The following is a 15,311-nucleotide window of genomic DNA, read 5'->3' on the forward strand; positions in this document are numbered from 1 at the left end:
AGTTTGTTACACTATTCAGAGCTGTGCACTGAATTTTGATTACAGTCGGGCCTCGATTTACATGGTATTTTTTTGCATGGTTTCAGTTATGCACGGTCAATTAATTGTGACCCTTTCTTTTTGTATATGGTATGGATTCACTTTTACATGGTGCAGCGCGGTCGCCAAGATGCGCAGATATGTCTAGAATCTGCTGGGTGCTTCCTGCCCCCCCTCCATCACGCTGCTCTGTGTGATCGGATATTGTCTCGTAAACATCACATTGTCCACTTGCCTTTACCTGCTATTTATCAACCTTAATAAGTGTTTACCATAAGCTCAAAGAGGAAATTGAGAGAAAGTAGCTCAAAAAGTGATGCATCACATGTGAAGAAGCAGAAAAAAGGGTTGACTTTAGTACAGAAATGGAAATGTTGGATAAGCTCGCTAAGGGTGAAGGTTCATCATCCATAACTAGGGCTTTTGGCCTTAATGAGTCGACTGTGTGTATAGTGAAGAGAAATGAGGCAAAAATTAGAGCAAGTGTTGCTGCAAATGCACCTAAAGGTGCTAAAATGTCGTTCTATACTTGTGATATTACCATACAAAAGATGGAGAAAGCAATGAACATGTGGTTTGGGGACCAAACACAGAAAAGAGTTCCATTGGACGGGCCAGTGATTAGAGAAAAAGCTAAGAGATTGTATGATCACTTAACACAGGATGCTGTGTCAACTTTGGGGGAGAGCAGTGTAGCCAAGGAATCTACTTTTATAGCCAACAAGAGATGGTTTGAGAAGTTCAAAAGGAGGTATGGGCTGCATAATGTTAAATTGGTCAGTGAAGGTGCATTTGCAGAACATGAAACTACAGCAAGGTTTCCACCCAAGCTGGCCGAACTCATTGAGGAGAAAGGTTACAAGCCAGGGCAAGTTATTAACGCAGATGAGACTGGCTTATTTTGGAAACAGATGCCAAAGAGAACCTTTCTTTCAAAAGATGAGAAATCTGCTCCGGGTTACAAGGCTGCGAAAGACCGACTTACCCTTCTCATCTGTGGAAATGCAATGGAGGATTTTATGGTAAAGCCAATGCTCCTTTACTGAGCCCAGAACCCCCGTACGCTCAAGGCCAAAGATAAATATCAGCTACCAGTGTTTTGAAGGTCTAATCGGCATGTGTGGGTCACTTCAGTGCTTTTTATGGACTAGTTTCAGAATTGTTTTGTGCATGAAGTAGAACACTACCTGGCATCAAAGAAGCTGGCATTTAAGGTCCTACGGATCCTTGATAATGCTCCAGGCCACCCTGCAAGCCTTCAGGCTGCGCAGCCCAAATTGGAGGTGGATTTTCTGCCTCCAAACACCACATCACTCCTCCAGCCCCTTAACCAAGGTATCATCGCAACTTTTAAAGTTTATTACTCTCGCCGCACCTTTCGCCGCATCCTAGATGCTATGGACAGTGATCCAAGCTTAACAGTGACACAGTGCTGGAAGGATTACACCATAGCAGTGTGTGTTTAAAAATATAAAAGAGTCTCTGGATGAAATAAAGCCTTCATCATCAATCAATGCATGTTAAGAACATAAGAATGGCCATACTTGGTCAGACCAAAGGTCCATCCAGCCCAGTATCCTGTCTACCGACAGTGGCCAATGCCAGGTGCCCCAGAGGGAGTGAACCTAACAGGTAATGATCAAGTGATCTCTCTCCTGCCGTCCATCTCCACCCTCTGACAAACAGAGGCTAGGGACACCATTCCTTACCCATCCTGGCTAATAGCCATTAATGGACTTAACTGGATAAATTCATGGAGGTTATCTTTAAACCCTGTTATAGTCCTAGCCTTCACAACCTCCTCAGGCAAGGAGTTCCACAAGTTGTGCGCTGTGTGAAGAAGAACTTCCTTTTATTTGTTTTAAACCTGCTGCCCATTAATTTCATTTGGTGGCTCCTAGTTCTTATATTATGGGAACAGGTAAATAATTTTTCCTTATTCACTTTCTCCACATCACTCATGATTTTATATACCTCTATCATATCCCCCCTTAGTCTCCTCTTTTCCAAGCTGAAAAGTCCTAGCCTCTTTAATCTCTCCTCATATGGGACCCGTTCCAACCCCTAATCATTTAGTTGCCCTTCTCTGAACCTTTTCTAATGCCAGTATATCTTTTTTGAGATGAGGAGACAACATCTGGGCGCAGTATTCAAGATGTGGGCGTACCACGGATTTATATAAGGGCAATAAGATATTCTCCGTCTTATTCTCTATCCCCTTTTTAATGATTACTAACATCCTGTTTGCTTTTTGGACTGCCGCTGCACACTGCATGGACATCTTCAGAGAACTATCCACGATGACTCCAAGATCTTTTTCCTGATTAGTTGTAGATAAATTAGCCCCCATCATATTGTATGTATAGTTGGGGTTATTTTTCCCAATGTGCATTACTTTACATTTATCCACATTAAATTTCATTTGCCATTTTGTTGCCCAATCACTTAGTTTTGTGAGATCTTTTTGAAGTTCTTCACAGTCTGCTTTGGTCTTAACTATCTTGAGCAGTTTAGTATCATCTGCAGACTTTGCCACCTCACTTTTACTTCTTTCTCCAGATCATTTATGAATAAGTTGAATAGTATTGGTCCTAGGACTGACCCTTGGGGAACACCACTAGTTACCCCTCTCCATTCTGAAAATGTACCATTTATTCCTACCCTTTGTTCCCTGTCTTTTAACCAGTTCTCAATCCATGAAAGAATCTTCCCTCTTATCCCATGACAACTTAATTTACGTAAGAGCCTTTGGTGAGGGACCTTGTCAAAGTCTTTCTGGAAATCTAAGTACACTATGTCCACTGGGTCCCCCTTGTCCACATGTTTGTTTGACCCCTTCAGAGAACTCTAATAGATTAGTAAGACATGATTTCCCTTTACAGAAACCATGTTGACTTTTGCCCAATAGTTTATGTTCTTCTATGTCTGACAATTTTATTCTTTACAATTGTTTCAACTAATTTGCCCGGTACTGACGTTAGACTTACCGGACTGTAATTGCCGGGATCACCTCTAGAGCCCTTTTTAAATATTGGCATTACATTATCTTCCAGTCATTGGGTACAGAAGCCGATTTAAAGGACAGGTTACAAACCATAGTTAGTAGTTCCGCAATTTCACATTTGAGTTCTTTCAGAACTCTTGGGTGAATGCCATCTGGTCTCGGTGACTTGTTGCTGTTAAGTTTATCAATTAATTCCAAAACCTCCTCTAGTGACACCTCAATCTGTAACAATTCCTCAGATTTGTCACCTACAAAAGCCAGCTCAGGTTTGGGAATCTCCCTAACATCCTCAGCCTTGAAGACTGAAGCAAAGAGTTCATTTAGTTTCTCCGCAATGACTTTATCATCTTTAAGTGCTCCTTTTGTATCTCGATCATCCAGGGGCCCCACTGGTTGTTTAGCAGGCTTCCTGCTTCTGATATACTTAAAAAACATTTTGTTATTACCTTTGGAGTTTTTGGCTAGCTGTTCTTCAGTAGAAAAATAGTTGGAAAAACTTGTGGCGAAAGGCAGTGAATGATTTTCGTGGCTTCCCTGAAATGTGACGTGAGGTGGAAGAAATTACAGAGCTGGGTTGTCGTGTGAGAGGGCAGGGATTTGACAATCTCCAGGCAATGGAGATAGAGGAGCTACTGGAGTCCCACACTACCGAGCTCAATGAGGAAGAGCTGGAGGAGCTGATTCAGTCAAGCACCAATGACAAGGACAGTCACTTTTTGATTGGACAAGGAACTCGGAGACCCTTTTGTGTGTGTGTGTGTGTGTGTGTGTGTGTGTGTGTGTGTGTGTGTGTGTGCGTGTGCGCTGAGGATCCATTCATGGAACGTAGCTTGAAATTCAAGAGAGAGCTTGAGGGTGCGTTGGCTCCTTACAGGGAAATTTACAAAGACATGCAGAAGAAAGCCAAACAATTGGCCATCACCAGTTTTTTTCCACACGTCTTCTGCCACCAACTCCACTCCGTAGCCACGGGTGGGACTGGCCCTTAGCATCCAGGCCCATCCAGCCCCAGCTCTGCTCCAGCCCTAGTGCTTGCCCTGCTCCGCCCGCTCGCCCCATGCTCCAGCCAGGCAGTGGGGTCAAGGGCTTGCCCCACTCTGCCTGCCCAGTGTTCCAGACGAGGAATGGGGTTGGGGGATGGGGGCTTACCCTGCTCCACCTGGCGCCCCTGCCTGGGAGGGAATTTGTGGCGTACCCTGCCCTGCCCGCCCGGCATTCCAGCCGGGGAGTGGAGTCAGGGCACGGGTGCTTACCCCACTCCGCCTGCCCAGCATTCCAGCCGAGGAGCGGGCAAGCCCCCGTGCCCCGACCCCGCTCCCTGGGTGCACGCCCAGAGTGTTCATCGCCCCCCACATGGCCAGCTGGAGAGGGTGAGGGGAGGCAGTACAAATCCAATCCTGCCCACCCACCCAAAGTGGGGGCCCACCCAAGTGTCCCATCCTGTCTATGCCATTGCACCACACTCCCTGGCCTCCCCAGATGAACCCTTGGAGTTCTGACTTCAACAACATCAGCATTATTATCCTATCAAGTTCATCCTCAACATCAGGAAAGGTCAGTTGCAAGTTTAAATTTCATTACATTTTTTTTAAGAAAACCTGTATTGGATATATTAGGGAGGTCATCTTGTGAGCCTGGAACCTAAACCCTTATTTCCCATAGACCCTTGGTATCTTTTTACGCGATTTCTATTTGCACGGTGTTTCTTCAAGAACATAACCACTGTGTAAATCGAGGCCCGACTGTAGTAATTTTAATGTAATGCCTGTTTGGAACATGACTGAAGTGCAGTATGAGAAACACTTTTATGTTTAATTTTTGTAGTTTAAAGTTAGTTGAGGTGGTATGGAATTCAGGAACAGTTCTAATATCGTGGGTGGAAATCTTAGACCTGGATATTCTCAAATTCATGAATCCTAATTGATTAAAATTCTAGGCAGTATAAATTATAAGAAAATCTGACTGGATGGAATTTAAACATAATTGAAAAAGAAAATAAAAAGTCATAGGAAGAGAGAGCAGCTGTCAAATGGAGAATAAAGGCATCTGTCTATCCAGCTTGCACTCATCATCATGATATTGGAATGCTGTGCTTGCTAATATTAATTACCCCCTGTTAGGGTTCCCTCCCCACTCTGAACTCTGGGATACAGATGTGGGGACCCGCATGAAAGACCCCCTAAGCTTATTTTTACCAGCTTAGGTTAAAACTTCCCCACGGCACAAATCCTTCCTTGTCCTTGGATGAGTACTGCTGCCACCACCAAGTGAGTTAAACAAAGATTTAAGGAAAATAACCACTTGGAGTTCCTGTTCCCCCCCAAATCCCCCCAAGCTCCTTCATCCCCTTTTCTGGGGAGGCTTGAGAATAATATACCAACCAAATAGGTTAACAAAGTGGGCACAGACCAGCCCTTGGGTTTTTAGGACACTAAAAACCAATCAGGTTCTTAAAAGCAGAACTTTATTATAAAGAAAAAAGTAAAAGAAGCACCTCTGTAAAATCAGGATGGAAGGTAATTTTACAGGGTAATAAGATTTATAACACAGAGGATTCCCCTCTAGGCAAAACTTTAAAGTTACAAAAAACCAGGAATAAACCTCCCTCTTAGCATAGGGAAAATTTACAAGCTACAACAAAAGATAATCTAACACATTTTTTTCCTATTACTTACAATTTGTAGTCTTAGGCCTTGGCTACACTTGCCGATGTACAGCGTTGTGAGTTAAACCTGACTTCGTACAGCTGAGTAGGGAAAGCGCTGCACTCTGTCCACACTGACAGCTGCCCAGCGCACTGTCGTGGCCGCAATTGCAGCGCTGTTGGGAGCGGTGCATTATGGGCAGCTATCCCACAGAGCACCTTTTCCCATTCTGGCGCCGTGGGTTGTGGGAAGGGGGCCTGGGTGCGGGGGATTCTGGGTCCTGTCCCAATGCCCCGTGATGCATCGCTTCGCATCCCAGAAATCCCTTTGTTTCCGTCCACCTTTGGCGCCATCTTTCAACGGTTTCAGAGTGCAGCGCGATCTGTCTGCGGGAAATGGAGTCCGAACTGCTGAGGCGTATGCTGACGAGTCTCACCAGCACGTCACGTTTGGCTGTCGAACTATTCCTTAAGATCCAAAGTGACAGTGAGAGTGAGGGTGAGGAGTCCGACGATGCTATCGAGCCGCGTAACGCATACGATACGAAATTGCTTGTGGCATTCATGGACATGCTCAGCACCGTGGAACGCCGCTTTTGGGCTTGGGAAACAAGCACTGAGTGGTGGGATCACATCGTCATGGAAGTCTGGGATGACGAACAGTGGCTGCAGAACTTTCGGATGAGAAAAGCCACTTTCATGGGACTGTGTGAGGAGCTCGCCCCCACCCTGCGGCGCAAGGACACGAGATTGAGAGCTGCCCTGCCAGTGGAGAAGCAGGTGGCTATTGCAATCTGGAAGCTGGCAACTCCAGACAGCTACCGGTCGGTCGCAAACCAGTTTGGAGTGGGAAAGTCGACCGTTGGAATCGTGTTGATGCAAGTTTGCAAGGCCATTAATCGCATCCTACTCAGAAGAACCGTGACTCTGGGTAACGTGGAGGAAATAGTGGCTGGCTTTGCACAAATGGGGTTCCCTAACTGTGGAGAGGCGATAGATGGGACGCACATTCCTATTCTGGCACCACCCCACCTAGGATCCGAGTACGTTAATCGGAAGGGGTATTTCTCTATGGTTCTCCAGGCGCTTGTGGATCACCGTGGGCGTTTCATTGACATTAACACAGGCTGGCCCGGAAAGGTGCATGATGCACGCATCTTTCGGAACACTTGGCTGTTCAGGAAGATGCAGGCTGGGACTTTTTTCCCAGAGCGGAAGATCATGGTAGGGGAAGTTGAAATGCCCATTGTGATCCTTGGAGATCCCGCTTACCCGTTAATGCCGTGGCTCATGAAACCCTACACAGGGAGACTTGACAGCAGCAAGGAACGGTTCAACTACAGGCTGAGCCGGTGCCGAATGACTGTGGAGTGTGCCTTTGGCCGTTTAAAGGGCCGCTGGCGATCTCTGTATGAGAAGATGGACTTGGCTGAAAACAGCATCCCCGTGGTTATATCTGCGTGCTGTGCCCTCCATAATATTTGTGAAGGGAAGGGTGAAAGCTTCACTCAGGCATGGACCTCCGAGGTTCAACACCTGGAGGCTGAATTTGCACAGCCAGAGAGCAGGGTTATTACAGGGGCCCAGCGCGGGGCTGCAAGGATTAGGGATGCCTTGAGGGAGCAATTTGAGGCTGAAAACCAGCAGTGATATCTGGTGCCCTGCAGGAGAGTGAAGTGCAGTAGTTCCAATCTTTAGGAATCAGTGTCTGCTTAGCAGACAAGCAGACTTGCAGTGCCTGTTTAGTTCCTGGGCTAAGGAGTCTTTTACTTTATGCAATAATAAAGAATGTTTTCAAAGCCAAAGAATCCATTTATTGAAAAGAAAAAAAAATTATTTATTGAAAAGAAACAAGGGGGTGGAGTGGGGAAGGGTACAATCACAGATTCGCATATGTCCTGTCTGGTGTACTGTGCAGTGAGTGCTGCACTTCAGGATAGCTTTCAGAGTAGCAGCGGTGTTAGTCTGTATCCGCAAAAAGAACAGGAGTACTTGTGGCACCTTAGAGACTAACAAATTTATTAGAGCATAAGCTTTCGTGGGCTACAACCCACTTCTTCGGATGCTATACTGCATGGTGATGGGGGTTGAGTGCAGAGGGTAAGGGTCGTGGTTTTCAGGGCTGGGTGGTGAAGATACTGGTGTTGGAGGCAGCGGGTGGCGTGAAGAACACGGAAGTTGGGGAAAGTGGGTTGGAGGTGACAGTGGGGCACAACGGAAAGAGTTTTGGGACAAGGGGTGTAGGGGGGGGTGGCGTTTTCGTTTGCGGTACTGCTCCTCTTTCTGCATGGCTACCAGCTCCTGGATAGCATCTGCTTGGCGCTCCAGGATGCTTATGAGCCTATCAGTGCTTTGCTGCCGGTGCGTGGTGCTTTGCCACCAGTGCGCTGCATTTTCCTGGCGGATCCTGCTTTCTCTCTCCCTCCAGTCCTGTGCTTTCTCATTCTCTTTAATAGATTGCCGCATCACTTCTTGCAGCATGTCTTCTTTGCTTTTTCGCGGTCTCTTCCTGAGTCTTTGCAGTCTCTGAGCAGGCGATAAGAGGGACGGCTGAGGTCTCAAGGTTGATGCAGCTGTATAGGCAAAATGCAACATTTAACAGAGGCAGCATTGTTCATACCAGACAAAGTAATGATCCCCCCCGCACTTAAGGAGTAGAAAACACACAGGGTCTACACAATAGCATAATTTTCCCGTCCGAAACAGAGCACACATATCCCACGGGAGCCTCACAATGGTGAATAAGGGGGACTGATTGTTTCAGGGCTGCACTGTCCTCTGGGTTTCTGTGCCTTGGGGAGAGCCAACAGCTTCAGGGGGCACCTACACTGAACACTGTCCCAACATTTTCCACAGGAGTTCGTCCTGGATGATATCTCGCTGCTGAGGGTGACCTGGGAAGCAAGGGAGGGTATTCTACTGCAATGCGGCTTCCGCCCTGGCCCATATGCAGCTTGCCTGTGTGCAGCAATGGTCCCCCCTCCCCTCGCGGCACAGTGGCGCGGACACGTTAGCCTGGCTGGGACAAGGACCACGGCGGCTCTCCCGATAAACCTGCGCAAACGCATTGCACACGTTCTGGATGAGACATTCGAGGAGATTACCGAGGCCGATTACCGCGATGTGATAAACCACATCAATGCACTATTCCGCATCTAGGCATGCATGCCTAACCCTCCTCTCCCAAAGAGCCCGCACCGAAAAAATTCCTTCCCGAAAAAAAAACCTGCTTACCGGGAACCTGCTCTTCTGTTTGTCCTCCACCAAGTACCGGCCGCTGCGACTGGCTACCTTCCTCCTGGCTCGAGAAGAGCTCCTGGCTGCATGGCTCCAGGGATTCTGGGGTGTCTCCATCAGGCCCACCACCATCCCTCCCGTTTTCCTCCTCCTCCTCCCCCCCCCCCAACACCGGCTCTGAAGTGTCCATGGTGGTGCTCGGAGTGGAGGTGGGGTTAACCCCAAGTATCGTATCCAGCTCTTTGTAGAATCGGCAGGTAGTGGGGGGAGCACCCGAGCGGCCGTTTGCATCGCGGGCTTTGCGGTAGGCACTCCGCAGCTCCTTCACTTTAATCCTGCACTGCAGGGGGTCCCGGTCATGGCCCCTTTCCATCATGTCCTTTGATACCTCCCCGAAGGTATCGTAATTCCTACGGCTGGAGCGCAGCTGGGACTGTACAGCTTCCTCCCCCCAAACACTGATGAGGTCCAGCAACTCGCCATTGCTCCATGCTGGGGCTCGCTTGGCGCATGGAGGCATGGTTACCTGGAAAGATTCGCTGATAGCACTCCACGCCACGCCGGGCTGAGCAAACAGGAAGGGGATTTTTAAAATTCCCGGGGCATGTAAAGGGTCGGTCACATGGTTGGTTACCTGAGGCCAGGGCAGTAGAGTTTGAACTGATGACCAGAGTGGCTAGAACAGGCATTGTGGGATACTGCCGAATAATTCTGGAGGCCATTCACAGCGCATTGGGCGGCCACACTGGCGCCGCAGCGCTGCAGCGGCAGCGCTGCACTCGCTATTCCTCTCGGAGAGGTGGAGTACATGCAGCGCTGCAACCACGGAGATACAGCGCTGCAAATGCCTTGCCAGTGTGGACGGGGAGTGAGTTACAGCGCTGGGGGCGGCTTTACAGCGCTGCAACTCGCAAGTGTAGCCAAGGCCTCTGATGCTTAGTTTAGATATGGCTTTGGGAGATGTATTTTCCCTGCCCTGATTCCTCGCTGACCTGGAGAGAACAACACAAAGAGAGACAAAACAAAAACCTGCCCCCACAGATTTGAAAGTATCTTCTCCCCTCATTGGTCCTTTTGGTTAGGTGCCAACCAGGTTATATGAGCTTCTTAACCTTTTACAGGTAAAGGAGGGATTTTATGCTACCCTTAGCTGTATGTTTATGACACCCCTGTCTCCAGTGTGAAGCTCTCCATTAAAATGTTCTGATATGCTGCTTCTCTGTTTGTTCCCTTTTGCTCCACTGTAACTATCTCATAACAATAATAACTCTATAGCTTTCCAAATACTTGCTGTCCACATAAAAATTTATAAGACAAAAAAAATAAGCTGGTCTTCCCTTTGCTTTTGATTATACTTATATAAAAAACTACTTTTGCAGTTATCTAGCAGATATTGTTTATTGTGCCTGTCAAAAGTGAGATGATCTTCATAGTGATTTCTAGTAGAAAAACAATTTTGTATAGATTAAAAATAGCTATAAAACTGAGTTTAAAATGAACAGAAATAGCAATCCGTAACCAAGACTAAATGTGCTTCCATGGATTGCAATCATAATTTATTACACACCTGCTAATCTCAACAAGAATTTAAAGTTTTCAAGTTATTCTAGGCCAGTTTAAAACACAGTCCTTTTAAAAAAAATAAATTTTGGTTTTAATTTCTAGCCATAATTCATGGTTGAAAACTATTTTTTGTAGAGTGTATTGTATTTAGAGCCTAGCTGATTAAAGAAGACCAAAGGCTGAAATTATAGGTGTATTTTGTGTTTTATAAGCAGCAGAATGTGTACTGTGTATTCATTATATCGGTACTGGATATATTCTCTCCAACAGAAGTGATTGGGCACTTTGGATCTGATTCAACACTCATTGAAGTCAGTGGAAATCTTTCAATTGGCTTCGGCACTTACTGATCAGGCCCTTAGTTATCATGATGTACAGAGGTCTGAGGGTAGGTAGGTGCAACATGAGGAAGTCAGAAGAAAGTATTTGTAACTAGATTGAGCCAAAAGGGGGAAAAAATACCATTGTAACCTAGAACCATATTTCACCTTCCCCCATCTCTCTCTCTCTCACACACACACACACACTCTCTCTCCCTCTCTCAGGGCAAGTCTACACTACGAAATTAAGTCGACCTAAGTTACGTAGATGTACAGCCACCACAGTAATTAAACTGCTTTTGCATGTCCACACTACGCCCCTTGTCCAGTGATGTGTGTCCTCACCAGGAGCTCTTGAACCGATTTAACTGCCAGAGTGGGGCACTGTGGGATAGCTTCTGAAAAGGTGCAGCAATCAATGTAAGCAACTCAATGTCTACACTGACACTGCATCAGCCTAATTACATTGACTTAAGAGCTATGCCTCTTGTGGAGGTGAAGTTAAGTCGGTGTAGTGTGCGAGTTGCATTGGTGGGAGCTGCATTTTAGTGCAGATGCTTACAGAGTTAGGTCAGTGTAAGCTGCCTTATGTTGACCTAACTCTGTAGTGTAGACTGGGGCTTACTCTTCCTCTGGTTCATAGGCACCGACTCTGTGGGTGCTCTGGGGCTGGAGCACGCACAGGGAAAAATGGTGGATGCTGAGCACCCACCGGCAGCCCCCCTATCAGCTCTCCTCTATCCCCCATCGCCTCCCACCTGCCGGTGGGCCCCACAGGTCAGTGCCTCCTCCTCCCTCCCTGCACCTCCCACCAGCCGCGAACAGCTGTTTCCTGGCGTGCAGAAGGCTGGGGGGGAGGGGGAGGAGCGAGGACATAGCGCACTCCGGGGAAGGGGCCCAAACTGGGCGGGAAGAGGCAGGGTGGGGACAGGAAGAGGTGGGGCAGGGGTGGAGCAAGGGCGGGAAGAGGTGGGGAGGGGCCTTGAGGGAGGGGTGAAGTGGGGGCGGGGCCTGGGACAGAGCCAGGGGTCGAGCACCCCCCAGCACTTTGGAATGTCGGTGCTTGTGCTCTGGTTCTATGTTCAGTTTCTAAAGGATCTACCAGGAATGGTCACAGCCCATGACTGTGAGCCAGAAACTCTTGAATTTCAGTCCCAGCCATGATACTTACTGCCTTTGTGCCATGGGAAAGTGATGTGCTCTTAGCCCCAATTTTCCCAACTATAAAAATGGGGATAGCATCCTTTACCTGCCTCATGGATCTGTTGTGATGAGTAACTAGCTAATGTTCAAGTGCTAAGGATGACTGTTGTACATAGTGCAATGTATAGATATCGATATGTTGCCTAGAAATTGTTTTACTTCATTTAAATACCACATAGATCTAATATTTTCAAGGCAATTGTCCTTCATCAGACAGCACATTGAAATAATTAATTCCCTTTATTGTAAAGTTCCTATCTTTTCTTTTCAGAGTTGTGTCTGCAAAGGTAAAAGCCACTGCTACTGTGATGGAATGAAAGGTAATAAGGTAAGAGACTAAATATGTTACCCTGTTCCTATTTCTCCCCCCACCTCCCCCAATAAATCATTGGTGCAAATTAATAACATATGAATGATAGACAGAATGAATTTACTGGGTGGTGGTACAAACAGATATTTCTGGTAAAGACAACCCTCAGATGGATTCACTACCTCACGTTCACCTCTCAGAATAACTCTGTACACGCTGTTTAACTAGGAAGAATGTAAAAGTTTTAAAAACTGACCCTAACTAAATGGAAATGTCTACACAGCCGATGTTAAAGCGCTGCTGCAGGGGATCTTTAACGTGGCGGTGTAGTCGCAGCTCCAGTGCTGGGAGAGAGCTCTCTCAGGGCTGTAATAAAACCACCTCCACGAGGGGAGGAGCTACAGCCAGTGCTGGTGCACTGTCTACACTGCCACTTTACAGTGCTGAAACTTGCATCGCTCGGGGGGGGGGGGGTGTATTTTCACACCCCTGAGCGAAGAAAGTTTCAGCACTGTAAGTGGCAGTGTAGGTTGTACAATGGTAGGTGCTTGGAGTTAGTTTCATGTAAACAACTAGCCTGGGTAGCCTCCCTCCCTTATAGCTTCCCCACACTTCAGCAAGGCAATGCTGCAGTTGCATCCTAGTTACAATTACAATGTTCTACACACACACACACACACACACCTATCTATAATCATAACCATAACCTGTATACATATCTGTTAATGGCCATCAAGTTCAGAACATTACCAGGTTTCATGAAAGGCCTTACTTGACGCATTTAGAGACAATAACACTGTATACAAACCAGCTGATTCCGTTGTTTATTCTTTGGAGTTCAGACCCCCTCTTCTCCCCTTGGGCAGTCTGGACCCTGATTATCACAATACGAGAGAAACGAGGTGGGTGAGGTAATATCTTTTATTGGACCAACTTCTGTTGGTGGAAGGCATGAGCTTTCAAGCTACACCAAGGTGGCTACTTGTGTATTCCTGGAATACTGGACTTTTCAGCAGTTCTGGGAAAGGCATGAGCCTACCCCTGCCTGCTTGACTCCATCCCCGCCAGCGTGACCTCACATGCCCTGTCCACCAGCAGGGACAGAGCAGCATGCTCTTCAAAATGGGATCCCCGTCAGGTACCGGACAAAACCATATCCAGTTTTGTTCCAGTACCAGACGGGACAAATCAGCCAAAAAGCTGACCCCCCAGTATAAAACCAGATAAGTGGCTTCCCTAAGCTACATACACAGAGCTCTTCTTTAGGTTTGGGTTTCTTCATGTATTACCTCTGTTCCCCTAAAAACCAACCCAGGGTCACACTTGTATTAGTTTTATTACGATGCCGCTGTTGGGTCAGATAGAAAAGAGATGGAGCTTATTCATACACGCACACATTCACTGCATTGATGGAGCTTATTCATGCACACACGCACACATTCACTCATGCACCCACACACTTACACAGGCGGAGAGTTACCGGAGACAGCATGGAGACGGAGAAGCCGAAGCGTGGTAGATCTGGTGTGTCCGCCTGCGGTCACGAATCCAGGCTGCTGAGCCGGTCAAGGAGCAGCAGCTGCTTGTGTGCATGGGGGCTGCTTCCTTTTTCTGGAACTGGGCAGCTCCTGTCACGTACACTGAGTTTTCCTTCTGTGTCCATCACCGAGAAGCATTCCCAGACCAGTTCCTTTCATGCATACCAGGTTCTTCTTCTCTTTACAGCACTTCGTGATTGCCTTCTCAGGGCAGATTATATCAGACACACCTGTCTCCTGTCTCTGGACTCCTTTCTCCTTGCAGCTCCTCTCCGCCCAGTCCCACATGCACTCCCTTGTTCACACTCCCTCGTTCACACTCTCTCTGAGGTATGGGATATTACAAAGCTTGGAAGTTCATACAAGTGGTAACTTGAAAAGGTTACAGAGCTTTCAAAGGTTACAAAACTTAAAAGGCTATGCTACCAATAACTGAAGTTACAAAGTCTGCAAAAAGGTTGCAGAACTTAATGATACAAGTTACAGATCTTACAATTGCATTTGAGCAGAGGCTTTACATAACATCATGTTGTGAAGTTTCCATTTTAAGTAGCAAAATTCAATATCTTCCAAAGTTATTTGTGGTGGTGTTGGAGCTGTTTTGGTCTCAGGATATGAGAGAACAAGGTGGGTGAGGTAACATCTTTTATTGGAACAACTTCTGTTGGTGGAAGGTACAAGCTTTTGAGCTACACAGAACTCTTCAAGTACCCACTAATAACACTATCCTGACAAGAACATAAATATAATAAAGATTTAATAATGTCATGCAACAGGGTTCCCACTCACTGTTAGTGCACCTTCCCATATCTAGATCTGGGAAAGTAACTCTCGTGGCATCAGGTGCCCCCTTCTGTTCTCTGCTCACTCTGCAATAGTCTCTTGTCTTGTAACTTGGCCCTCCAGCCAAGTCCCCAGTTAGTCCAGCCCTTCTGGGTTTAGGAAGTCCAACAGGACCACTATCCAAATGCCTCTTCTGGGTGGTGTTTAGCCCCAGTTTGGGGCTCATGCCTCTATACCAGTGACTGGCAGGTGAATCTGGGCCCACCCGCTACACCAGGTTCCGGCTCGGGGATCCTATAACTAGCAGTCCAGGTCTGCTCAGTCCCCATCCCCATTGCTGTTTCCCTGAGCTCCTTCTCGTCCCTTGACTGTTTATGGGTTTACCATGGAGCCTTCTCTACTCCCTGTGGCTACTTACTGTCTCCTAGCTTCTTGCTAGACTCCTTACTCCAGGGCAGGATCACCGGACTTACTCTCTCCCTGGACTTCCTTCTCGTCTCTGACAACCTCCCTTATCCCAGGAAGTGACGGCAGCTTCCTTCCCCTACAATTCCCCCTTCTGCTTTCAGCCTCCTGGCTTTATAGTACTGTTGCAGCCCTTCTGCCGCTGGGCTTCACTCTTATTTAACCCTGGCCCTCCCTCTCAGGGGTGATGCCAGGTATTCTAATT

General features: G+C 47.2%; 1 protein-coding gene across 1 annotated transcript in view; it reads left to right on the top strand.

Moving 5' to 3' along the window:
- The first annotated feature begins 554 nt into the window (after positions 1-554).
- The window catches only part of LOC135884121 (collagen alpha-3(IV) chain-like), a 107,992-nt gene continuing 93,235 nt past the window's right edge, over positions 555-15,311 (top strand). The window contains exon 1 of the mRNA XM_065411413.1: positions 555-1,061. Within this exon, the coding sequence (XP_065267485.1) occupies positions 555-1,061 (507 nt within the window). The remainder of the gene's footprint in view (positions 1,062-15,311) is intronic.

Source organism: Emys orbicularis, chromosome 9 (assembly GCF_028017835.1).
Source record: "Emys orbicularis isolate rEmyOrb1 chromosome 9, rEmyOrb1.hap1, whole genome shotgun sequence".
NCBI lineage: Eukaryota > Metazoa > Chordata > Testudines > Emydidae > Emys > Emys orbicularis.